This window comes from Ambystoma mexicanum, chromosome 2q (assembly GCF_040938575.1).
Source record: "Ambystoma mexicanum isolate Mex_15411 chromosome 2q, UKY_AmexF1_1, whole genome shotgun sequence".
Lineage (NCBI taxonomy): Eukaryota > Metazoa > Chordata > Amphibia > Caudata > Ambystomatidae > Ambystoma > Ambystoma mexicanum.
In genome coordinates, this window is record NC_090924.1 from 698,239,145 (window position 1) to 698,266,813 (window position 27,669).

The 27,669-nt window shown below is 46.8% G+C and overlaps 1 protein-coding gene across 2 annotated transcripts in view; it reads left to right on the forward strand.

Annotated features, from left to right (window-relative positions):
• The window catches only part of NKTR (natural killer cell triggering receptor), a 1,715,190-nt gene that overhangs the window by 61,038 nt on the left and 1,626,483 nt on the right, over nucleotides 1–27,669 (forward strand). For both annotated transcript variants that reach the window (XM_069647908.1, XM_069647909.1), the window contains exon 2: nucleotides 22,057–22,151. In XM_069647908.1, coding sequence (XP_069504009.1) covers nucleotides 22,076–22,151 — 76 coding nt within the window. In that variant the 5' untranslated portion in view covers nucleotides 22,057–22,075. The remainder of the gene's footprint in view (nucleotides 1–22,056; nucleotides 22,152–27,669) is intronic.

Sequence of the window (27,669 nt, forward strand, 5' to 3'; positions counted from 1 at the left end):
ATGGTTGCCTCTCAACAGGGGGCATGGGGGTGGGGGCCACTCATCTGCAGCCCGGCCTGCCTAAGACCTTTTAAATATTCTTTTAGTCTCGTGATTAAAGCGCTCGTGGCACCTTTTAATCACGAGACTGAAAGAATGTGTAGAAGGCCTTCTGCAGTGGCTGTTATTAATGCGGGCCTGGATGCTTAGAAAGTGGGTGGAAATAACATTTCTGCCACCTTATTTCCACCCACTTTCTAAGCATGCATCCCTGCAGTAATATAACATACATGCCAACCCTACTGGTTTGGGCGGTAGGCTACTGCTTTTACAGTCCTACAGATTTCGGTGTCCAATCCTACTGCTTTCCAGCCTGCCCATCATGAGCAGAGCAACAACCTAGCATTCAGAAGGTGGGCGTGTTAAATGGCCCATTAATTTGATGGTTGTATGCCTGGCCACAGATGACGTGGAACAAACTCTGGTGCACAAAAACTAATCCAGGAAGGGAGGAACAAGAAGCTCATGTGTCAAGGGCAGGGACGGCATCAGGGCCTGCCTTTTAACATTTTCAGTTGAAAGGGGCCGTGAGCTTCAGGGATGTCCCCAGCAACTGTCCCATGTTGCCAGTGTGCTCTGGTACTTTGAAGCGGCCTCTATGCGCTAGATGAAATTACCAGTAAATATCTTAGACCAAATAACCATAGATACCCAAGATTCACAACACATACCAGCGGGACATTTACAGTATATCGACATATAGCATTCATATTACATTCGCGGCTATTGCTGCACAATATCATCCTTCTGTGCATAGAGGGTCCTGATATTACCGCAGATGGACCAAGTATACATTCAATCAAAAATAGATGGACCAATAACAATTCGCTCTCCCCACCTCCCCTGTCTCAGAGCTGCCCAGGATGGTAATTACCCCTTCAACATCAGTTCATGCATTCACTCCATCCTTCAGGGGAGCCAGGTATGCCGTGAAAGAACCCCAAATATCCTTTGGTCTGTTTTGCGGTCCGCATAAACTGCCGTATTCTCTAGTAATGTCACTATGCCATGTCATATCTTTAATCCACATTTCGATTCCCGGTGGGGAAGAGCTTGTCCATTTCAACAGAATAAAACGCCTAGCAAGTATCATACTTGTCGTAACCAGTTTCCGATATTGTCACGGGATGATCGGGTCCCAGCCAAGCATACAGGTCTGTATCCCACATAGTTCCACACCCTCACCCGTCCCAGCTTCCTCCATGGATGAATTGTACATGCTACTGGGTCGTACTTACATTTGTTCGCCACCCTTTGGGACACCAGGACCCCCTGAAGAGAGTATGGCTGAACCAAGCATTTTTCTATGCGGGCATGGGGAGGGGCGGGGGGGGTGGTGGGAGGCCCACGCCCCAGGCATCCATGTCGAAGCGAAATAGAGTTGTGAGGCCAGGAAGTATAATTCTATGTTTGGAGCGGCAACCACCACCCCCTGTCCCAATGTAAAGTTAGTTTCCCAGCTAATGCCGGGGCTGCAGGGGTTCCAAGCCAGCTTAACCAAAAGTGCCCTTGCGTCTCTGAAGAATCTCACCCCCGGCCACACAGGGACGTTTTTGGAACGTGTACAACAGCTTGGGGACAATCGGCATCTTAGCCACCGCTATCCTTCCCAACAGTGAGATTGGGAGCCTGCACCATCACTCCACTTTTTCTCTCAAAGCCTGCAAATGTCGGAGGTGATTATCCCCCAACAGCGCGCACTCCTACTGACCCGCACACCCAAATATGTGACCATGCTAGGCTCCCAACAAAACCCCTTGGTGTTAGGCAGACATACTGTACTCTCATTGAGAGGAAACGGGGTGGATGTCCCCTTATTCAGCTTAAGGCCCGAATACTCCCCGAACCCCACCACCTCCTGCGAGACTGGGGCCAGGTTGGTCGCCAGCTCCCTGAGGTATAAGATCGCATCATCAGCATACAGTGACACCAGCTCCTGGGTCCCTCCCATGGCCAGGCCCCTCGCCGATTGATATTTCCGTAGTCGTGCCGCCAGCACCTCAATTGCGATGGCAAAGAGCAGGGGCGACAGAGGGCAGCCCTGTCTGGTCCCTTGGCCCAACGCAAAGTGCTGAGAGCACCACCTCCCCTCTACCCCTATGCAAGCATCCGATCCATTGTACAGCAACCTTACTGCTGATAAAACGTAAGGGGGGGGGGAGAACCCTCACCTGCCTCAGAACCTCAAATAGTCCCACTCCAGAACCTCAAATAGTCCCACTCCATGGAGTCTAATGCCTCCTCCATATCTAACAGTACCGCCGTCGCCTGCACGTCGGGATCGATCTGGGCCAGTATTGCAAATAGCCTACGGAGGTTTGCTGAGGTCGATCTACCGGGTATGAAACCCGACTGATCCACATGGATTATGCTTGATATGTGCGGGAGGAGCCTATCAGCGAGGATCTTGGCAAACATTTTCGTATCCAGATTTAAGAAGGATATCGGCCGGTACGAGGTGCTATTTAATGGATCTTTATCAGGCTTCAGGATTAGAGTTATAACCGCTTCCCGCATCGTCTGGGGGAGGCTCCCCGTCTCCATACCCTCCTCCCATACTTTCAGCATATATCCGGCTACCTCCAAGCCCCATTCCTTATAAATCTCGGCTGTAATGCCGTCCGTTCTGGGTGCCTTTGAAGAGGGCAGAGCTCGGATTGCGCCAATAATCTCATGGGAAGTGATAGGGGAGTCCAATGCCAGGACCGCCTCCTGTCCCAGCACTGGGAGACGTGCCTCACTGACGTAATCTACGAGATCCGCTCCGATGGGCAGCCTCTTGGAGGAATATAAGGTCTCATAATATTGCCTAAATGTGGCCACGATTTCGCTTTGTCTCACCACTACCTGTCCGGTCGAAGTTCTCACTGATGCTATGTCTGTATTACGGACCTCATGGCGAACCATCATCGCAAGTAACTTGCCTGGCCTGCCTTCCTCACCATATCTGCGGGCCATAGCTGGCCAGGCTAAAAACTGGGTCTCCCTCTCCGCAAGGTCCCGGAATCTATCCAGTTCCCCCGCTATAGGCCCTGCCCTCATCCACTCGTTTTTCTAGTATCTTAATCTTCATCTCCGTCTCAGCCAATTCCTACGTATAGTTTTTAACACCCCCAGCACCAGTGAAAGACAGCCACCCCGCAGCACCACCTTAAAGGCTTCCCAGATCAAGCCCATCGACTGAACGGATCCCAAATTCACGCTGAAGTATGACTTAATTAACTCGAGGACCTTGCTCTTGAACACCAGGTTCGACAGCGCTGCTGATTTGAATAAGCCAAAAGGTTGCTGCACTCTATCCTCCTCTGGGCTGACCAAAAGAGAGGCGAATGGTCAGATAGTGTTCTAGGAAGGAGAACACATTCTGTCGTCTGGTGGACCAGCAGAGGTCCTGCCCAAGTTCTAATCCAGCCTCAAGAAGGTGCGATGTACAGATGAGTGGAATGAATATTCCCTGTAGTCTGGGTGCAATACCCTCCAGACGTCCCCTAACTCAGTCTTGCATGCACCCTAGTATCACCTTGGCTGCTCAGGAGCGCGGCCGGTCACTCCCGGCAGATCTTTCCTCGTGTGGGTCTAGTACTATGTTTAGGTCGCCCGCTCACACCTGGCATGTATACAGAAACGCCTGACAACTGCTAACTAGTGATTCAAAGAAACCTGGGTCGTCCACATTGGGACCATAGATATTAATGAATGTCACAATCGTGGTGCCCAGGGACCCAGATACAATGACGCATCGTCCGTCGTCTGTAATCGCCTCTGATAGTCGGAAACCCAGTGACCTATGTATGAACGTCATAACCCCGGCCGAGTACGTTGAGTATGACGTGTAATGTAGACCTTTACCCGACGACCTGGCGACTCCCTCGTTCATACTACCCCTCAGGTGCATCTCCTGAAGAAACAGTACCTTGGTACCATGGTGTTCGCAAAAGTGGATAACCTTGCCTGTCTTGCGCGGGTTCTTTAGACCCCGCACATTCCAGCTAAGAATCTTCATCTGCATTGCGCCTGTTCTTTGTACGCATGTGTCACAACCAGCTCTTACACTCTGAATAGGTCGTAGCTGCATCAATGCCCGTGGTCATACAGTGTGAATCATTTTTAAACGGAACCTTCAACAACCCACCAACCCACAAAGGACCATTGCTCGCTTGTTTTCCAGCATCACCCTTCTCTTTTCTCACTTGTCTTCAATGCTTGGTTATGCTTGGTCATGAGTCAGCCCGGTTCTTCGGGAGAGTCAAAAACGGCGCTGGGATCAGTAAAGAAGTGGGCTTGGCCTCTGTGCTGAATCTGCAGTTTAGATGGGTACAACATGGCATATTGAATCCCCTTGTCCTTCAGGGACCTCTTCGCAGCCAAGAACGAGAGACTGGCCTTCTGTACTGACCGGGTGAAGTTCGGATAAAACGAGACCCTGGAGTTCTCATACATTAAGTTGCCTAGTTTCCTGGCTCTGCGGAGCAACGTGTCTCAGTCCCTATAATTGAGTTGGCGTGCAATTATTGAGCGAGGGTTTTGACCCAGCTTGGGTACGATCTGTGACACCCGATGCGCCCTCTCCACCAAAAATTGGGTTGATAGCGGTGGGTTTTGCAGCACTTCCTTTATGAATGACTCCATGAAGGTTTCCATATTGCGTGGGTGGGAGGGGGGGGGGGATCGACTCGGCACACCGACCACTCTGGTGTTGTTTCTACGAGATCTTGCCTCTAGATCCTCGTTCTTTTCCTTTATCAGCTTTACATCCTTCCGCAATTCCTGGATTGCCTGCGCCGTCTCACCACTGGTGTCCTCCAGGGCCCCCACCCGCTGTTCCACCTCAGATTTCCTTCTGCTCTCCTTCTCAATACGTTCCTGCATCCTATCCACTTTATACACTAGCCCATCAAGTTTGTTGGTTACTGACGCGAAGTCCGACCACATTTCAGCCAATAATTGGTTAAGCGCAGTCTGGTGGAGGTCATTGCTCGTGCCCGCGTGAGACCCCTCAACCCCTTGGATTGCATCCCTGGTGGGTTCATCTTGAGGTGCAGGCATCTTTTCTGTATTCAAGCGCAGTCTGGTGGAAAGTTAGGCGAGATTGTAGTTTGCCTTTAGTCATACAGAGCACTTTATATCAATTGGCAGATTCCCGCCCGTTACTGATGCAGTTCCTGGAACCCAGGCTTCACAATGTCATTGGAGAACTCGGCCCAGGGATCTACCAACTATGCCTGGCCCGTGTTTCAACCTTGTCTTGTGGAGGGGTGGGGGGCAGGCAGTGCTAAGTCTGTCCCAAGGGAGAGTCTGGTCCTCCCCTCCCCCCCCCCCCTCAGTGTGCCACCCCTAAATGCAGGGGCCCTTGACGTGCTGCCACCCCTGGCGGTGTAATATACACAGGAGAATGCCTTCAGATTATATTCTTTTGTTGCAGGGATCAGCTGCAGTGGTATCCCGCCCTGACCGTTCCCAGGTGCGCAGAACCAGCCCCCCGGCACCCACTCCTCCAATCTAGATGTTCGGCTGCGCCTTAGTATCTTGCTTATGGGTCTCGAAGGCTGTCCCCACTCCAGGTGGGACGGGGGGCCCTGCTCTCCACCGGGGGCGCCCTGCCGCTTTTCCAGTCGTCTACACACTTACAACCCCCAGGGGGGGCGAGTCATGCAGCAATGTGCACCCGCTAGCAACCGCCATCACCACCCGAGGCGCAGCAGCCACCAATGAATGCCTCTGGGTTGTTTACGTGTGTTAGGTGATGTTCACCTCGGTATTCCTCTTCTGACCACTGCAGGAGCACAATTCAGGCACCTTGGCTCCTCCGTACTCGACGTTGGTGCTGCAGCATGTTCTTGAATTCCTGCGTGTAGACCCTGGAGGTGGACGGCTAGGCCCACCGAGGGCCTCGCACCGCAAGCCAAGCGGGGAAACCTTGGTGTGTGAATGACGCTCTTCTTCCTGCGCCCCAAAGGCCCCCAGCCGCTGCATCTCCCCTTCCCAGCCAGGGAGACTCCACCAACCACCTCTGCCTGAATGGCGGGGCAGCTACTGGCAATCTTGTGTGTCAGTTTGTCCTCCGGAGGGGCTGTCCGTTCGCGGGGTCTCGTCCCTACTCTCCTCTCAACAGGCATATTGCGGGTGCAGGGCTAGCGACGGGTCACAGCACGGGTGAACGCTCCTCCATGGATGCAGCTCCAAGCTGCCGATGTGTAGGTCCGCTGTTGAGGGGTTCAGGCCACCCAGCAGGGCTTTACCCCCCTGCCCTTAGCCCCAAGGTCGTGCGTGTCCCAAGGTGCGGTCATGCTCTTGGCGCCTCAGGCTCAGCAGTTCTTCCAGCCACAGGGCTCGCCAGCCCCCAGCACCACCTCCACAAATCCCTTGCAGCACCGGAGCAGCCTACTTCCCAGACGGGAGCCGCAGGTCCCCGACAGGATATTGGTATGCCTTCAGTGTTCCCCGCTTCTGGGGTTCATGGGGAACTCGAGGATCTGTGCTCCGCAGCTCCTCCCCCCGTCAGCTGTAACGTGGCCCTCGGGGGCCCAGTCTGGAGTGCGGCGGAGTAGTACTAGTTTCCCCAGCGTCTCCAACGGGGAAACGGTCAGCCAGGACTCGGAGATGTCTGCAGCAATTTCAATCCCTCTGGAGTTGTATGCGACACATGAGGGTGAGTGAAGAATCTAGGTAAAAACCAAGTGTTTTCAGTTTGTTAGTCACTTTATTGGTGTTGCCATCAATGTTAAAGGAATTAAAGGCGTCACTTAGTTTGGCGAGCCTGTGTTGAGCACCTGTGAGGAGCAACTCAGTCTTGTCATCGTTTAGGCATAGCCCGTGATGCGCCATCCAGGCTTGAATGGTGAGATATATGCCATTGAGTGTGGCTTTGCTGGCGTTGTGGTCCCCAGATAATGGGATGAGGATCTGTGTGTTATCTGCGTAGTTAGTGTAAATGACACCCAGGTCGTCCAGACGGTCAAAAAGAGGCTTTGCAAAAATATAAGTGGGGGGTGACATGAGCCTTGGGGGGGACCCACATGCGAAAATGGAGGGTGGTGCTTCCACTTTAGGGGAGAAGACTTACATGCTTCTGTCGCGGAGGAAGGATTTTATCCATAGTGTGCAATTTGTGGAGAACTGCACTGCTGATGTCGGGTGTTTACACAATATATTGTGGTCCACCAGATCGAATGCAGCAGAGAGGTCTAGGAGAAGAAGCAAGGCTGGTTTTCCTTTGTCCCTCAGGTCGTCCGTTTGGACTTTTAAATCCAGGAGTGCTGTTTCCGTCCCACATATTGGGCGGAATCCAGACTAATGTAATCCCAGGATGATGTTGGATTTGAGGTATTTCAGAATTTGTAAGTATGCTACTCTATTAAGAATTTTCAAGAGAAATGGCACTGTTATTGGGCAGTAATTTGTGGGGATGTTGGGGTCAAGGGTGGTTTTTACATTTTTCTTTTTTTAGTATGGGTAGTACCCAGGCGTGCGTTAGATCTGAGGGGACGCCATTGTTTTTGAACGAGGCATGAATAAGGTTGGTTAAGAAAGGGGTAAATTGGGGTGCGCAGTCTTTAATGACAGTAGGTGGGCAAGGGTCCCCTTGGCACCTTGATGGTTTTAGACTGAGGACGATTTGGAGGACTTCAGAGTTGGTGACCTCTGCGAATTCGAATTTGGGCAGTTCTTGCGGTTGGTAAAGTTCTCATGGAAGGTCAGTGGTTCGGTAAGTTTGGCTAGGCTGTTCTTTCTTGCTTCGATTAAGGATTGGATCAGATTAATCTTGTTTTGGAGACCGTTTTGAATGTTCTCACACCAATTTGCATCTTTGTTGCAACTATCCACTGGTGGGATCAGGGTTTCTAGCTGTGGAATTGAAAATTATTCCTTTCAGTTGGAGCTAGCTTTGGAGAATCTGTCGTCGTAAAGTTTACTTTTATTAAGTAGTACTCGTTTGTATTCCCTGGAGGCATTGTCAAATGCATTTTTGTTGGTTATTGTGGGCGATTTCTCCTGAGTGCTTCAGCCTTTCTTTTGGACTTTGGGCTTTGAGGTCAGGGGTGTACCAGCCATTGAGGTGGGCTGGTTGTTTGGCTTTGTGAAGCGTAAGCAGAGCTATTTTGTTAATAGCTGTAAGGATAGTGTCATTGTAGAGTTTGGTCATTAGGGATGGGTCGGTATTATCCCCAAATGGTGATGCTAAGACAGGTTTCAACAAAGGGAGGAGGTTGCTGGCTGTGATGATCCTTTTATTTCTAGAAGGCGCCTCTGGGGGTAGTATAGGGAGGTTGGTCTGGCTCTTTAGTATCGAAATTGAATGTGATGAGGTGGTGATTGTACAACGGGCAGGGAGTGTTGGCTGAGAAGGTAGAATTGCAGTTAATGTCTGCAAGCCAGTCGAGTATGCAACCTTTCACATGTGTAGGATTCTGAATCCTTTGTGCAAATCAGTGTTGGCCAAGGATGAAGTGTTGTTGTCGTTCAGGCCTAGATTAAAATCACCCACAATTATGGTTTGTGATTTGGGTTTGGCGTTGGAGGAGATCATTTGCGTGCCCTCATACTCCTACGACCGGGGCACTTTTGTAAACGAGCATCTAAAAATGTTGTTTTTATCCTTTTCGTTTTTATGCAGGGCCACTGCCTGCCTCCGGTTGCACGGTCATCTAGTCCTCCATTTATGCTCTGGGATTCGTGTCCTGTTCTTCCTGGGAATGTCGTTTCGCGAGGACAGATACCGGTTCTTTTTTCCTGGAGTGTCTAAGCCCGGAACATCGCTGCAGCTCTTCATTGACGAGAAGAAGAAATGTCTGGTAAGTTCTTTAGTTTTTAGGGCGCCCCGGCCAGGGTACTCCTTCCTGGGGTCTTCCAGGACCGGGAGAGGCTAGAGTAGCTCTGTGTTACCAGGTGCATCCCTGAGGTGCCCCACAAGGGGCCTAATAGGCATACCGGAGGTTCCTCCGAGGGTTCCTGCAGTGGGCCTGCCAAAACTGGACATTGTTCTGAGGTTTCCCATTTGGGGGCTCAAGTTCAGCTCAGTTCTTCTGTGACTCTGGATACTGGAGTTCGCCCTGAGGTCTGTTTCTGGAGCTTTTCAGACTGATAACAGGGTACGCCCTGGGGTCTCTGTTTCTGGAGCTTTCCATTTCTCAAGCTCCCTTTTGAGGGAGCTGTACGTCTCAGGTTGGATCCCAAGGTTCCTCTTCTTGGGGTTAAATCCAGTACCGACAGTCTAGGGATCCTCTTTTAGGGTCCTGTCTGTGAGGTACAGTCCTCAACAGTCCCATGCTCTGCGTGGTGTTACCGGGTCTGTCGAGGGGGCGAAGAAGGCAGTCAGGCACGCGCCACAGTCCCTGGAGTACCGGCTCTGCCAAGTTTCCTCCACTGGAGGCTATTTCTGTGACAGTACCTAATATGTCCAGTAAACATCCTAGATCTCCCAGCACTGGCTCGTCCGAGGATTCTTGTTTCAAGGCTAAAGTGTTACTTGTCCCCTGACTGATCTGAGGAGACAGTTGCCTCACTTTCTCCTGTGACGCAGTTCGCCTGAGTTGTCGACAAAATGGCGGCTCAACCTCTGTGGTCCACAGTGGCCATTTTGGATGCCTCACTTACACCAAGATTCACGACGGCTGGTGCTGAGAACATTCCTTTTGGGAATGAGCAGTTTATTCCGCGCCATGTGGACAACAAGAACACGTTACGCCCTTCAACCAATTGGCGTACTCGGGCACCGCTACCTCAGACAGTCTCGCTTCTCCCTGGTTCCGCACCTCATCTATGTGGACCCAGCTGGTGGTGGACCTTCCTGGCAACCATCCTCATTGCGTTCATGGGGGTATGCCCCTCAAGAGCGTCCTCTACCAACTCCAGTGCCTAGACCTTTTGTCTGAGGATGTGTTTTTTGGGAAATTTCAGATGCTCATGCTCTCTGATCTCATGAAGGCGTACTTTAAGGGCCTTTTTAGAGAAGTCTATCCTGTTCCTCCTGTAACTCGTTAGGCCCCGGCTGTTCCTACGCAGGTCCTGGTGGTGCCACCTACTCCACCTTTACCTGCCAGACCTCCACCAGCACTTCCTCCTCTTCCTCCACTTTCCCCGATGGAAAAGACGTCGGGATTGGCCTAACACTTTAGGCCCTGAGGCGCCACATGCAGTGGATCAATCTTCTGTTACCCCTTCACTGGACGAGGGCCAAGCGGACCAGGACAGAGATGAACAGCCCCGCTCTATTAGAGCTTTTCATAACAGTGTACTGGATATGATGGCTTTACTTGATGTTCCAGTGCCCAAGGCCCCGCACTCCACAGGAGGGGGTGCTTTCTGGAGCCTTCACTCTGTTACCTCGGGAGCGCACCGGCCTGCTCCTCCAAAAGGACATCTTGGCTGAGACCCGTAAGGTCTGGGACAAACCCCATACTGGGCTGCATCTCAACAGGAGGATTGATGCCCGATACAAGTTTCATGCCTCAGAAGATGTAGCCTGGTCAGCTTTTCCGCTCCCCTCGTAGACGGTGGTGGCAGCAGCTACCCTCCAGTCCAAGCCGGCCTTTGCATCCTCCACTGCAGCGGCCCTAATCCTCTCTAAAGAGGATAAACTTCTTGACGCCATTGGCAAGAAAGTATTTTCCATTTCGGCGCTCCAACTCCGTCAGGCTAGCACCAAGCTCATCCTGGCAGCAGCCAATCTTAATCTGTGGAGGGAGCTAGCTGATTTCCAAGAATGTATTCCTGTGGATAGGCTAGACGACTTTAAAGCCGGTTTGTCGGACGCCAAAGTGTTGACGCAGGATTTGCTGGAGGCTGCAGCATGCCAAGCGTGGCTCCATGCGACGAAGTTCTGAAAGGAAGTGCAGGACAAATACTAGACCTTCCTTTTGATGGCAAGGAGTTGTTCCATTCCTCCACAGAGGAGGAACTCGCAAAGACTAAGGCCAGTACCCAAACTGCCAAGTCTTTATCAGTCCTGGCGAAAGCTCCAGCTAAGGCCCCTTATACACAGAGGTAAGGGTCCCAAATGTCCTTCTCTGGGTTCAAGGGGTTTCAGGATCGCAGTGCGTGCTGATCTGAAGTTTACGGCGGGGCCCGCCAACCGAGCAACAACGACAAGGTGGCCGGTTTTTCTCTCAGCCAGCAGCCTCCTCTCCAGGGACGGGTAGTCTCCCTGCCAGTCATGCAAAAGATGTATCCGGTCGGTCGCACACTCTGGTGGGAGGACAAATATATTCTCATCTGGAGGCATGGCAGACCATCACCGAAGACCGGTGGGTTTGTCCATCGCTCGGGCAGGCCTCTGCATGCCCCCCCCCCCCCCCCCCACACCCCACTTTTCAACCCTCCCTTCCAGCAGACTGGGTCGCCTTCCCTCAGAGCTGAGGTACAGGAACTTATAGACCTCAGAGCGGTGGAACCCGATTTACCCCCCCCCCCCCCCCCTCGGGGAACAAGGGGAGGACTACTACTCCCGTCTGTTCACAGCGCCCAAGCACAACCAGGCTGGCCTGCGCACTATCCTCTATCTTTCCCAGTTTAATCTGAATCTTCCCCAAGAGAAATTCAAGATCACGCCCTGCCAAATAAACTCCTCTCTTCGGAAGGACGATTGGCCCAGTGTGGTGGACCTCCAGGTATGTATGATTTGGAGCCTGCGTCAGAAATCTCTGCGGTTCTCAGTGGGAGCGGAACACTTCCAGTTTTCGAGTACTCCCTTTTGGTCTTAGCTCGGCACTGCGTTTCTTTACGAAGATAATGTCGGTTATCGCAGACTGTAGGGGGTTCATGTATATCTATACTTGGACGATTGGCTCCTGCGCAATCCTTGCTCACAGGCGGCTACGACCAATCTCCAGTCACTCCTTCAGCTCCTGTTGGGCTGTCGGACAACTGGCGGAAATCATCCATGGTGGTCTCTCAAGACCTGATGTTTCTGGGTTTCCGTTGACACTGTCTGTACCAGAGTGTTCTTAATGATGGACAGGATTGCAGACTGTCGACCATGTGCCAAATCGTCCTCCAGTCTTCTCAGATGACGGCTTGGTAGTTCCAGAGACTTCTGGGCCTCATGGCGTCTTGCGTGTTGGCTCTGCCTCTTGCACGCCTGATGATGAGGCGCACTCAGCTAGATCTTCGGAGCTTTTGGTCCCAGGCTTTGGACCTGGATTCCAAATTGATTCCAGTTCCATCCGGCATGACGGCAGATCTACAATGGCAGTCTTCCGCCATCAACCTTTCAGTTAGGACCTCCTTCCAAGAGCCCTGCCCACAAGTAACAGTCACTACAGACTCCTCCATTCTTGGATGGGGAGCGACGCTACATCACCTCGAGGTGTTTGATGTGTGGACGCCTCAAGAGAGGCAGTTAAATATCAATTACTTGGAACTCTTGGCGCTCGAAGCTTTTCAACCGACTATCGGCAACAGTGTAGTCTGTGTCCGCACGGACAATTCTGTTGCTACGTTTTACATCAACAAGCAGGGCGGCACCAGGTCTTCTTGTGGATCTGGCTATACAGGTTTGGGACTGGGCCATCGAGCATATTGTCTTGCTCCAGGCAGTGCACATCCCGGGTAAAATCAATGTAAGTTACGAGTGGGAAATGAACAGCGAAGCACACCAACTTTTTCCACCAATGGGGCACCCCAGAGGTGGACCTCTTTGCAACTTCTTCCAAAAGGAAATTACCTCTTTATGCATCCAGGAATGGGCTCAGAGCTTCTTCCTTGGGGGACGCCCTCTATTTCGTGGGACAACATGAAAGCTTATCCTTTTCCTCCTTTGCCTCTGATTCACCGGATGCTCTGCAAGCTCAGGAGCACATCGAACAGCACTCTCATGTTCATGGCTCCCTGGTGACCAGCCAGGTCCTGGTTTTCGGAACTACAGCATCTGTCAGTACTCTACCCCCCCATCCCCCTGATCATATTTCTTTACATTCCCAACCTTCACCAGAGCAACCAGACAACCAGATGTGGCATCCTTCCCCCACAATGGTTCAGCTGGGCGGCCTGGTGCCCGAGTTCAGATCTTAAGCACAGTTCAATCTGTCCGAAGACAATATGCACATTATCAAAGCGTCCAGGAAGCCTTCAGAAGGGCTCATTACAGGAGCAAATGGCTCCGTTTTTGCCATTGGTGTTTAGCTAAACTGCTTGATCCCAGGCAAGCTCCCATCGACACCATTCTCTCCTTTTTGTCTCATCTGGCAGCTTCTGGCATTCATGTTCTGTCATGCAGGACTTACCTTTCTGCTTTTGCGGCCTATCTGTCCACCGACAGCTGTTCTTTTTCATTGACTGACTAATCCAGTCATTAAAAGACATTTTGCAGGGTCTTCATCTCTTCCCGCCGGTGAATGTGGTCCTCACCGCTTTGCCATAAACCTTTTGAACCCATGGCCACTACCAATATTAAATACCTTTCTTGGAAGATTGCCTTTCTGATTGCAGTAACCTCGGCGAGTTAGTGATCTCCAAGCTCTTTCCGTGGAACACCCGTTCTCACTTTCCACAAACATAAGGTTGTGCTTCGCACTCATCCTTCCTTCCTACCTAAGGTGGTTACCGATTAGTTAGTTATTTTTTTTTTTCATCTGAACCAATCGATTTCCTTACCTGTCTTTTTTTTCCTAACCCAACATCTGATGCCGAGAATGAGTTTTACACAATTTGGATGTCAGGCGAGCCCTGAAGTTTTACATCGATAGAACGAGTAAACTCAGGAGCTCCTTGCAACTCTTTCACATTCGGAGACCCGAAAGCGAAACCAACTTCAAAGGCAACTATCTCCCGATCGATTGCCTCATGTGTTTTGGAAGCTTATAACACTCGAGGCCTTCCATGCTCATCTTGTACGTGGCAAAGCGGCTGCTGTTGCCTTCCAAAGGTATGTCCCTTGGGGAAACCATTGCCAAGGCCGCCACGTGGGCTTCTCCATCAGCTTTTTGTAAGCATTGCTTAGACCTGAGCTTCAGAGTCGACGCCCAATTCGGCCAGGCTGTTCTGAAGAACTTATTCCAGTAAAGGTTTTTTTTTTCCATCTACCCGTACTACCTGTGGTGTGTGTGCTTGGGCATCTCCCACAAGTATGGAGGAAAGGGGACGGGATGTAGGAGTAGAACAAAGTTACTCACCGTAGTGACTATCTTACTCCTAGTCCATAGTCACTTTAGCGCCATACGCCCACCCATCGTCCCCTCTAAAAAGTATCCTCTAGTATTGCTTAAATGGTCTCAGACCTGGTGATGGAAAAGGACTGAAGGGCGATGCGCTGGGCGGAGCTCACAAGGGTAAAAACAAAAGGACAAAACCAATAATTTTTTATGCTTTTTTTTACAAAAGTGCTCCGGTCCCGTCCCGAAAGACGGAATGTCCCACAAGTTTGGAGGAAAGGGGACTATGGACTAGGAGTAAGACTGTCACTACGTTGAGTAACTGTTATTCTCAAAGGTGAGTACAGGGTCTGAGGGTCTGTATATGAGGTGTATGTTTATGGTGGCTGTGGCTGAGAGAGACAGTTTTACAGATTACTGAAACCTCTCGTGTTCAGGGAGGTTTTTGCTGTGATGGCAACTCCTCCACCTTTGGCGTTCGTCTATCCCTCCTACATATAAGAGTACCTGTCTGGAACGGCAAGTGAGAGGGTTGGGGCTGCAGTGGCATGGAGCCAGGATTGTTATGACTAGGAAGTCTAGTTTGTGTGAGGTGAGTTGATGCGTGCAGTGCGGAGTATGAGGAGTGTTGTTCGGGTGGAGGGGGCGGTAGTGCCCCTTGTGTCTCTGGTTGGACTAGTTCTGATTGCAAGGCAGGCATTTCTGAGTGATGGGGGGCAGGGGGCATGGGTAGCAGTTGATGGTGGGTAGGGGTAGCAGATGCGGGGTGGCTTTGGCTTCCAGGTTGTATTTGTTATGAGATACCGGGATGTAGTGGATCTCCTGGGGAGTCGTGTGGTGTGGCGCCAATGGAAGGAAGGAGAGTTGGCGTTTCGTAAGTTAGTGGGCATGGCTCTGTATTGGGATGGACTGATGCTAGAACGGGTCATAAGGTGACTTGTGTGAATAATGTATAGGATTAAAGCAGAGGACATGGTAGTCATTCGGAAGATTGCTTTGTGATGAAGAGCCACTAAATAAACTATGGGTCTGTAGGAGGTAGGGTGACTGTAGGCGCAAGTGGACCTTGAGGTAAGGGTCAGTGGACTCTAGGCTCTGGTGCACGTAACGGTGAGTAGCTAGTTGTGAGCTGTTGAGGAGCCAATATAATGTTAGTGACACGTGTGAAGGGAGTTGATGGTTGGCACCGAAGTCCTCAGCCCGCAGATGTATCTAGAGTACACTACCGGGCAGTGCATTGATTCAAATCAAAAAGTTCACCTTTGGTAACAGGTGGTGAAACTGAACTGTTTTAGATGGCACTGAAAAGCGCAGGAAGCAACGTTGCGGCAATAGGGAGCACGTGCAGGGTAGATTCAATTTAAGAAAGTTAACGGTAAGATGCAGCTATCAAAATAGAAGCATGGGTAATCACACCTTGTTTGTAGAGCATTTATATACTTTTTTTCATACGTAATTTATGATGTTCTCCTGCGTGGCATTTTGCAAAACCTACTACGGGGAGGGATTGGATTATGGGAACATGTCTACTTATAGAATCATGTGTTAGCTCATTGGCTGCCCCTTGTCTGTAGGACACTCCCTGAACTACTTTTACGTACGTAGTATACTGATTATAGCAGAGAATATGGCAGCGGGTGGTAACTGCAACATTGTTTTTTTAAATTTTTTTTATTTGATTTAGTTGCATAACAACTTCTAAAATATTTTATCACCTTTTGAACAGTCACCTAAGAATTTTCGTACATCACAAAAGTTTTCCTAATACATCATTGACACAGCCAACAACAATTATTACAGCCAATATATCCAAATTGCATAAAAGAAACCAAACACAGACTAAAACCATATTACTAATGAGAAATTAGATCTATTTCTACTCCTTTCATCAGGAAGAGTGTTAAAATCTAACCATTCCGCTTATGTCATGAAATTCCAAAGAGTCGTCATACCAAGATCCAACATCCTACTTCACTGAGGAAACTGACTTGTGAACCTACAGTATTGGTATTTCTGCCTAACCCCCAGTGCCTTCGACCTTCGGAAGAATAAATCTGAGGAATTGGACCACTGCAATTTGGATACGTTCTCTAGGAGACGAGAATATTGTTTGCCATCTACACTCAGTTGAGGTATAAGTGTGAAATGTGAGAATGTTATGAAGGCACCTCTTACGGACCACCCTTGGAGCCAAACAATCAATTAATAGATGCTGAAGGGTTTCATTTTGCGATGTTTCTAAACAATATCTACAGTAGTTCTGCACTGGAGTAATGACTTTCCGTCTGGCCAGCACCTCCCGCGTGCCCCACAAGTTAAATCTAAACCGTAGGAACTCTGCCCTTGTTTCCGGCGATGAGCATTTCGCCAGGTACGAGGCCATTCTCCCATACGGTTTTATACCAAAGGACCAGATATTGAAGTCTTTGCATAGATTGCAGGTGGCAAGCGTCTCTGCCCAATCGGCGTGGTATATCTGTCTTTTAGCGCGTTCCAGATTCAACAGTAACAGTTCAAGTGAAACCTCTGCCCTGGCCATGCAATTGAAGACTCATTTAAGCCACTCTCCTGAAAATTTGATTTTTGCTTTCAACAACGCCAAGGCTAGGACTTCTAGGATGGTACTCGCGTTAACCCCCAATAAACACTTTCAAAGTAACGCACATTGTCTCCAACCCGTCTGAGCGTGGAGGGACAACAATCCCAACTCATAACGGATCAATGCGATCGGAACTGCTTTGGGAACTGATAAGATCTCTTTCCAATATTTGGATTCCAGTGTGTCCCATGGATGAGATTTATTTAGTACCATTCCCTCGACCTCATACAACAAAATCGGGGACACTTTCATTTTTATAAAAGTCTAGCGCGTGTTTTAAAGTAAATTTCCCATATTTTTTGATAATATTTGCGTCTGTGAGGTCAGTTGTGATAGCTTCCTCGGGGCCCATGCGGACTAGTCACCCTTACATTGTCTATCCATGATTGGAATTCCCAGATATTTGTACTCCGAAACTTTTTCCTAGCATTATATCATGTATCGTCCATTTCTGATTGGCCCGAACCCTCTTACTAATTACTTTTGGGCTACATGTTACTACGTGGGATTTACCCACATTGATACTCAAACCGTTTTTGCAGGCATAGGCCCCCAACTTCCCCAACATGCGCTGTAGCCCCTGTGGAGTTTGGGATAATAACACCAAATCATCCGCGTACAACATATACGGGATTTGGCGCAGTCCCACCCTAGGGGGAATCCCCATTACAATCAACCAATTCCTTCCCAATATCAAGAATAAAGAAGTTAAACAAACGCTGCTAACGCACAGCCTTGTTTCAGGCCACGTTGGGTTAGAATTAAATTTTCCATCCAAACTAATGCGAACGCGCATAGATGTCTTAGTATGGAATAGGATGATGAGGGACAACAGTGTCGTAGGGCAATCTTAGGCCTTCAGTTTTCGGAACAGCAACTCGCGATCTACCGAGTCGAATGCCGCCCTAAAATCAATAAATCCCATATATAGGGACTGTGATCTCTCAGCTTGCTGTGCCTTAATTACCCTAAGTAACATAATATTAGGGATAGTTCCTAACCCCTTCACAAAGCCCGCCTGTAGATGGTCAGCCAAATTCATTTGGCTCACCCAAGCTTGGAGTTCCCTCAGGATTAGTCGGCAATAGAGCTTTCCTGGGACGTCAAGCAGTGAGATGGGTTTATAGCTGCTTGGTTCTAGTCTATCCCCTTTCTTATAAATCGGGATTGTTATCGCTTGAGTCCATGTAGAGGGTAGGCTCTGAGTTTCATTTACGGTCATAAAGATTTTGTATAAAACCGCCGCCCACACATGCAACATTGTATGTAAAGGTGCATGGTAGGCTTTGATTGGTCAGCAACCCGTTCCAACCTTGGACTTTCAGCTTGTTTAACAGCACGTGAGTAGAAATTAAACCTAGGTGCTCGAGATGCATCAGTTAATTTGTTTTCCAATTAGTCCATTGTATGTCCTCGACCTGATTATTGGGCCAAATCCTTTTTTTTGTAGTTGACCTCGTAGTCTGCTCACTGTTCTGGAACATTGAGGGGGTATGAGCAGACCACTATCTCCATCTGGGTTTTTAATGAACGGCTCTTTTCGACTTCTGAGTCATGTTTTGGGAGACCACGATTTTTTCCATTTCAGCCTCTTATTTAGGACCATTTAATTTTTATTGAACATAGTGCCATTACCCTCTCTGGCCTATAGAGACTTGCTCACTCCACATCACATAGGCTTTTGCCCTCGTGATTGTTCAGCACTTGGCACTTGCAAATGCCCTTGCCTTGCCTAATCTTAGCAGAAATATCTTATGCACGTGGTCTGTTCCTTCGACTTCCTTTGTGTCCCCATCTCTTGAAATAGCCTTCTCGATCTCTGGCCAAGGTACTCGCTTATTCTGCACACAAACCGTTCCTTTATCAGTTCTCACATTTTGCAATCCTAGGCTCGTCGTTTGAGCTAACAGGGTTGATTCTTAACACAAACCGTTCTCCTTTTTCTTCCAAGGGCTGTCCTAAACATTGTATGTATGCCTTTTTAGCAAGCTTCTATCACCTTTTCTCTACCTGTGTTACAGCGGATTTACTGTTGTTGGTCAGCACGTTATTTCATCATATAGTCGCAATTACTTTGTCTTTCTGTATATGTTTCTCTTAGTGCTTCAGTTAGCTTGACAGTTTTAAGTATTTTCATATCATTTCGGCATTGGGTCATGCATCTCCCTCTGGCCCCCCTTCTCCCTCTGGCCCCCCTCTACCTCTGCCCCCCTCTCCGAGAGCCCCAGTAAACATACCCCTCTCTGAACCTTTACATCTACTAGCACCTTCAGACTACATGTCTGCAACACCATCGCAACCAAAGGCATCTTGAGGAGCAGCTCAAAGTACATTGCACGGCCTGCTACATCTTTATCTCGAACGCATACTAAGTGCCAATGCCACAAATCATAGACCAGCACTCGGAACTTTGGTACTTCTGAGCCATATGTTTAGTACCAACCTCACCCTTTTTAAAAAGCCCCTCTTTTTTTGTTTTTTGCAAACCCAAATGCCACAAGACTACCACACATCGGAGATGCCCTATACAAGACCAAATTTACATTATATTACATTACCATTAATTTGAGCAATATTAACACTTATTTGAGCACTTGGATGAGGGAGGTATCAAAATGTGATCTTGTTAATTATTGTTCAACTTCAACTATAAATAATGGATCAGGGTTAGATTGAACATTGTTATGGATTATTTGTTTAAAGCACCAGTGTGCTTTAAGCAAGACGGTTGAATGTCATGTTGAAATTGTAGCATGTTTGTTTGGCTCGGGTGTCATTCAAGGGGCTGTGGGCTGGACTTTGAAGGTACCTGATTTGGGGGTGATTGCAGACTGTTAATGTCTTCTCTTATGCAATGTTTTATTTTTTTTCCAAGCTAGAGCAACAAATTACGATTAATTGTGTTAAATGAAAAACGCATGTAAAACGAAATACCTTTTTGGAATAGTTTGAGGGCCATTTTGTAACAGTTGAACATGTGTTAACTTTTCATGGTGTATATTAACTTGATGCAAAACATTGGGCATCCTTAAGAGTAGTAACGACACAATAACACTGTTAGCGTTGCATTACCGTGCCACCATACTATGGGTACAAAGGTAAATCCTCCACCTTTTTGCCAAACATTGGTGGAACTACCGCTGGCGTCTCTTCTGCAGAAATCCCCATGGAGTCCTATGGACTCCAGAAATGAGGACTTGGACCTCCCTGCCACCACTTGTAATCCTGTGGTAAATCCGTGGAACCAAGCGGCGATAGGTATAGTTTAGTGGTTATTTGGCAGATTTACTACTGAAATACCACCAAACATTTAATGAGGTTTATCTTAAATCTACTCTGAACTTGCATACTGAGCTTTCAGAAATAAACTATTTAGATTGACTTGATCTTTGTCATGGATGTTTGACCTTGCAACAACCATTTTGCTTGCACTTATTAGTTTTCTGTTGTTGGATTCTGGTTAGCATGGGCAAACAGTTGGGGCCACTTTACCATTCTCCTTGTATGGAGCATGTTACTAATTACTCCCAAAAATGCTCTTGCTATTGGGAGGTGTGGTTGAGGCTTACTGTAATTTTTCAAAAAGTGAATTTGTGATTGGGGTATAATGCAGATTTATACATTGATGAGTTTATTTTGTTTTTGCCAAGTGCTTTAAAACTATCATTTTTTTATTTGATTTAGTTGTCATACAACTTTCCAAATCCTGTTTATACGATAAAATTTCACTACAATACAATCGTCACTATCTTAATAAATTCTAATCTATATAAATCCACTCAATATAATTAATCCACTCAATCCTGGGCAGGACAAAAACTGATATGCAGGGAAATGTCTTCTCTCTGAAAGAACAGTGAGCTAAAGACTTGGTAGAGTCTCTCCCAAGGGTTACTCGCCCAAGAACAGGGCATTGGGCTGTGTTCGTGCTGGTAGAGATTCCCAGCCCGCCCCTCCCCCTCCCCCTGTTTTACATAAATTAACTTTGGGTCTCACCCTAATTTAAAAGGGCAATCCAGACGTGGACCCCTTGCTCGCTGTTCATAGAGAGGCTGAAACATGTGTATGGGGTTGCTTTTGGTACTCTTGTTCAGAGAATTGCCTAGTATTTCGGTGCTGAACTGCTCCTGGGCAGGACAAAAACTGATATGCAGGGACATTTCTTCTCTGTGAAAGAACAGTGAGCTAAAGATAAAGACTTGGTAGAGTCTCTCCTAGGGGTTACTCACCCTAGAACAAGTCATTGGGCTGTGTTCGTGCTGGTAGAGAGATTCCCAGACACCCCCTTGTTTTTCAATATAATTAATGTTTTAAATTCATACAAAACATGACATATCATGAACTTCAAATATGTAAAAGGCGTTATTTTGCACTTTAAAAAAAAAGTTCTAGCTGGAGAACTGGCATGCAACCTTTAAATGCACTATTTTCTAACTCCCTGTATAATCTTAAATCTGATCAGGTTGACAAATTTTGCTGGTCCAAAGTGCTCTCAAATGCCCTCGTTTTCTAAATTGTTTGAGTTGTCATCTGACCGACTGGGGACGTCTTTGCGCTGGATGGGGCATGCATCTTGTGAGTGCCCACAAGCAAACCAGTATATTTTTACCACATTGTTTGTCTTTGCCAAGAAACGCCCAGCCTTTACACGTATTATTTTTGACCGATTTGTGAAAAGTTAAATGACTAACGTCATTTTGCCATAGTGTAGCTCGTACTTTGTTTTAAGGTGCTCCATTTTATTTGCAGCGTGGATTTATAGTTTTGAGCTCCATCGGGATTTCCTTTCGAGAGAAAAAAAAAATCCCAGGCTTCCCGTGTGCCAGTAAATCTTATCGACAGTAGGAGTTGGCTTGTGTGTATGTTTTTGGCTTGATTGACTGCGCATAATTTAAAAACCCATTGTCCTTTTAACCTGCTGATTGTTTCGCTCGACTTGCGGTTGGTGCATTTTTTTTAAATGTATTGTACATAAGTTTAACTTGAATTTTATTAGCCCATTTTGATTGGATATATGTAGCGGACAATGTGACAATTGTCATCTGGTGCGACTTCGTGCGAGAAGTGGAATAGATGCTGAATGCCAATACTAACTTTGGGCTGACGTGGAATCCTTAGCATTAGCATCGAGGGCGGGCGGGAGGGAGCTTTGGAACTGTATCAAATTTAATGGTATTGGATGAACTACCTGGGCGTAGCATGGATGAAGTTTGCTGTTAACTTTTTTTTTCTATAACGCCCTCTCACACTAATTCACTCAATATTTCGGTTTGTCTGGTGAAGCAGCAAGAATTTCCTTCACAAAGATTTACTTTGTTTCTCTATTTAAAGGGGCTGGCCGTCTCTGTTGATGGCTGCAGCGTCAGCCATGGGGGTGAAAGTTCGGCCCCAATGCTTCTTTGACATGGAAATCAATCGGGAACCTGGTAAGTTATTATATATACGTCTTTAATGTCTTGGAACTGCGCCGTTATTGTGTGCTCTTTCTTACTGTAATTCGTGTTTTCTTTGTCTAGAATTGGGTTGTCTCTTAAGTAATGGCTTCGTGGTTTGGGGACGTGGGTGAGTCAGATAGTAGCTGGTTTTAAATCCTCTGAAAACCTAAGTAAAGGATTTTTATTTTTTCAAAAACGTTTCAGCACGCAAGTCGTCAGTAACTTGGTTAACACATTAAAGTCGGGTTCTCAAATGCTTTTTTTTGGTTACACATTTATATTCTGTTTTCCTTGTCTTGTGCACTATGAAAAATATTATTGAAATGAGTCATTTGCATCTGTGCCCCATGGCTTTCTAAGCCATCAAAACTGTGATGTATGTGAAACGATTGTCGGAGAAAGTCGGCTGCTGCTTAAAGTGGAGTGCGATATCAGAGTATTAATTTATGACTCGCTTTTAAATAAAAACACGTTGACAATGTTTCTGTCACTTGGCATCTTTGCGTTGAGGCCAGCATAGAGCCAAAACCTTCCATTGTTTAAATGTAAAGTGGAACTGCCAAGGTATATTAGTTGTGCAACGACTAATGGTGTCCGCGCTTTGTGTGTGTGTGTTTTTTTTCTTCTTATTTTTTTTTATATAACGACGATGGCGCCTTGTACACCCTACACATCAAAAGGGAGGCACGAAAACCGTTGAAATAGCAATCCTCACTTTTAGAGGAAATCCTTTTTTGTGTGTTTTTTGTTTTGTTAGTGGACAAAATCATTTTGTCCGTCCCCAGGCAAACTACTTGATCTCGACAGCATTTGTGAAACTAGTTATTTTACACAGAACCATGACACTGTTTTCAGGGTAGTTTTATGTTTTGCAAAAAAATTGTTTTCAATTATATGCAATAAAAAAATTATCACTAGCTAGAAAATCCGAGGTAATTGAACCTGATGTATTTGAAATGGGGTCCATGACTATAGCACCCTTGCATTAATACTTAGACAGCCCCACTGTTTTGAGTTTCCAAGTTAGCGCTCAATCCCTACTTCTATAAAGCTTTCATGGAACCTCTTACTCAAGGTACGCAGATGATATTGCTGGCTGCTTTTATTAGTTTTTTAGATCCCTGAAAAACATATTAAAGCATTCGTCCAAATAAGTGGATAATGCGCTGCCGCTAGCTATGGTAGACTAATTTCATATATTGTGAATTACTGTTGAATGTTGCTACCATATCTCAGAATGAATATATTCACCTCGCACTGTGTGTCAAAAGGTTGCTCTAATTGATTCCGCAAATACACTAATAACCTGTTTTGTTTTTTGGCATTAATGGCCAAGAAATAAACACAAAGCCTCCAAATGAAAAAGCAGTGGTTAGCACCCCACAGAAGGTTAATGAAAAAGTGCTTGTTTTAAGTATTCAGACCAGCTCAATTTGCCTTGTCACTAGATGTAACAGTGCAGAGCCTTCAAAAATCTATAATTTAGATTCTTTGTTGTTGGTAAATTGGAATCTGTTGTTTGCTAGTCCTTTAACTGTTGCGAGAGGAAAATGCTTAGTCACAAAAGCTGCTTGCCAGAAGTTTCCTCTCCAGCAAAACAAGAGGGGATTGCTCATTTTAACCTCTGTGCAACTCAACAGACAATACCTGCCAAGCCATTACAAAAGGGGTAAGACCATATGCAAATCAGGCTTGGTCCAGCCCAAACTGCTTAATCGCATCACTGCTGCAGAAGCATCCACAAACCTGTTTCGGCCTCGTTGGGCCTCATCAGTGAGGAGTATCTTGGGTCACTAGGCCCGGCAGGCACAGGACCCACGTCTGGGCATACCCGTCCCACTCAGGGTGACTAAGTTGATGGCTGGAATGTTGATTCTCTGGGCAACCCTCCAAGCCTGATTTGCATATGGTCTTTTCCCCTTCTCCATAATGGCTTGGTATGCTGAATGAAGAACGATAGTCTGGAGGGTTGTGCAGAGCAATTCCAGAGGTTGGGATTAATTCCAGACCTTCAAGCTATCGCTGCTTTTGTGTTGCTAAGTCACCCGGAGTGGCACGGGGATGCCCTGACACGGGTCCCGAGCCTGCTGGTCCTAGAGACCCAACCTACTCCTCACTGATTACGCCAAATGAGACCAAAATATGTCTGGGGATGTCTGATGCTTGTGCTCTCGAGCAGAAGGAATGTGACCTAGCAATTCGGGCTGGACTGCCCCATTTTAGGGTTGGACCAAGACTGATTTGCGCATGGTCCTTCCCCTTCCACAGGCTGAAAAACGATGGTCTGGCGGGTTGCCCATAGCAATGCCAGAGGTTCGGTTTAATTCAAACCTTCCAGCCATCACCTCTTTTGTGTTGGAGAAGTCTCGTCTCCGAGCAGGGTGGTTAAAGGGAGGTTCTTTTGCAGCTTGTGGTCCATAAAACTGTTACATGCGTGACACAGTGACTGGTATTGCTTTCTTTCCTGAGCACAAACTAAAGTTAAATGCCAACAAAAGAGGACAAAAATACATTACACATGGTACCGAACCCCTGGAGAAGATATTTTCAAATACTTAGGGTTGGAATTGAACACCCTCCTGAATCGAGGCAAGCTAAATGATATCAGAGCCAAAGCAATTAAGAAAATGTCTGCCATATGACGTTTTGACCTACACCATGGTGGATTCCCTTTGATTCTACTTATTATGGCGTACATCCAAAAGATTTTACCTGGTATTACTTATGGACTAGTTGTACGTTTTTGTACCATAGGGGCGTGGGCCCAGGGGTGGTGTTTGACGTGCCTAGATGGGGTACTTTGGCTAGGTTTTCAAGGGTTACCCAGGAATAATCCAATCGAATCAGTACGACTGCAGTAGTGTCCCACATCTGTTGCAACCATATAAAAGAGAAAGAGATTTCCCTATTGTATAAAAAGAAAAAATGCAGACTCTGGGTCTCGGTGCAAAAATGTAATGAATACTGGAGTTCAATACAGCTTTTTTCCATTGAGTTATGTGTGGATGAAACAAAACGGTATAGTTTGACAATGTATTATAAAATATAAAGCACACATAAAGGCTCGGGAAGAGCGCAAGACAGGTTGGTACGAAATCACTAGCCAGCGAATATCTAAATTGCACACTTCTCTTTAAGGAAAAACAAGTGTATGTGGCACAATTCCCAGACCCGTATTCTCACAAGATTTTCATGTTATTTAGGATTAATAGTCATTTTGATTACCTATAGAAATCACGTCTTTCATACATTACTATGTTATTAATTGAGGATGCAGAAGTTTGTTTTAGAATTTTACAATACAATGAAATGAAGGGAATATGTTAAAAGCACGTGATTTTAGATAGTTATATATAACTCGCATTATGTTTTAGCGATCTCGGACGTGAAAGGCTTAATTTAATTCAAAACACACGAATGTTGAAATAAATTGATTTTTGGAGACCGTGCCTTACTTTCATCCCACAAGTCCCTGAAGTGTGTGATCTGTTGAACCAAAGTAACTGACACATATGTATGTTTGTGACGCCCCTTAATTTATGGATATACATTTTAGTTTCTATCCCAGATCTGGGCCTGTGCTATGATGTTTCGTGACAATTCAAAGCTGAACCTGCTGTACATTTTCACACCCTTACAGCAAGTCATTTGCTTGGGTGATGTGGTGAATTATTTCCAGTGCCAATGCAATTTCGGAAATTCATTATTAAATTAGGTGCCAAGATTGTTCGTGCAGCAGCATAAGCAATCCAATTACCACAGCATGGAGTGAGATTAAAGAAAATCAATGTGCCACATTCTGTAGCATGATCTTACCTTTGACACGCACACCTTTGTACAGGAGGGATTCGGGTTCAAATGCTCCGTCTGACTCCTTCACCCCCCTGAGTGTTCTCTTTGGCAGACACATTGTCATGTATGCCTAAGTCTTTACATGGATGTGACATTTAAAATTTACTCAGGTCGGTTTTAGTTTGCAATTTTGTTCCTCTTATGCACATAGTTCCGTCTTAATTTAAGAAAAGTTTAACGGTTCATATTTTTAACACACTCTGACAGCAAATATTTTGTTAACAATGATCGTATGTAGTTCTGGTGTGTTATGGTTTCAATTCACACTCCCAGAATAAAAATGTTATGGTCTGGTAAGAACAGGGAAGATTTGTTTGGTTTGCCTTGAGTACTTACAGTATGTACCATCAGCCCTGTCCGATTGGTGTATCCATTGACAGTTGTAGGGGTCAACCTTTGTTCTCCCCTGACTCCTCCTCCTTACTCCTAATTTTTTTTCTGACTCCTAATTTGTCCTTTTGTATTCCTCAGTAGTCATCCTCACTTATGTCCTCCAGTCTTCACACCTCCATCCTTCACTTCCTCCTCGCACACTGTACATTTTAGGCCATTATTATTCTTCCTCTTCATACGTCATTCTTAGTCCTCTTCAGTATTCTTTCCTTTGACTCAATCATCAGTTGAATCGATCATCAGTTGTCATCCTCTTCTCCTTTTCAGAACTTGTCCATCAGTTGCCACTACTCGATTTTATTACTACTTAAGTCATCAGTTGTCTTAACAGCCTAATGCTTCTTTTCACAACTCCTGCATCAGTCTTCACTATGCGTCTTTAATCCTCATTGTTACTCCTCATTGCTCACACCTCAGTTGTCGGCTTCACATTTCGTACTCACCCAGAGCTCGTTAGTCCTCCCTCGTTAGCATTCCGTCCTGTTCTTCGCTATCGCCCCTCCACTGCCTTGAATTCCCAATTTATTACACACCCCTTCAGTCCAGTTGGTTAAAGTTGACCAATATCTACATTGCTTTTTCATCTGCATACTGTTATGAAACACGTGACTGAGCAAAGCTTGCAGTACACAATTTGCTGGTGAACTGTTTTTCTTTTCACTTCCTTATATTGAACAGGGAGGGGAGGAGGAGAGGTTTATGGAGGGCTTGTGATGCAGACCGGAAACGCCAATACGTTGAGCTCAGTCGCATGCTTTTATGTCTAACCTGCGCTGAAACTCTTCCCATTGGGAGGTATATTCTGTGAAAACATTTCTGCTATTTTTCAGTTTGGGTGGCTCTACTTTTCAATTCTCAAAGGTTTTGCTCTTAGACGGTAAACAGATTTGTGTAGAGATGTTACTGATTTGTCTCTCTCTATGATTTTCACTTGCATCGCTGCTTGATCTGTGCACACTGGACACCCCTAAGAACCTCTTTAATGCAGGCAGTGGGTTTAACCAAACACAGAAAAAAGAAATTGAACATTAGCAAACGAAGAGGACAACAATGTTCCCAGTATCTCCCTTGTCTTTTATTGATTGGCTGAGGCAGTTTCTTTCCAAAGTATTGGAGACCAGGAGTTGCTTACCAGAGATCCTGCCCACCACCTGTTTCCCTGCTTGGTATAAGCTGTTAAAAAGTAAGAAGGAAAGCTTCATAGAGGTGTGGGTTTTGGGTCGCGCACCTCATGGACGTTTTGATAATGCTGATTTCACTGGAT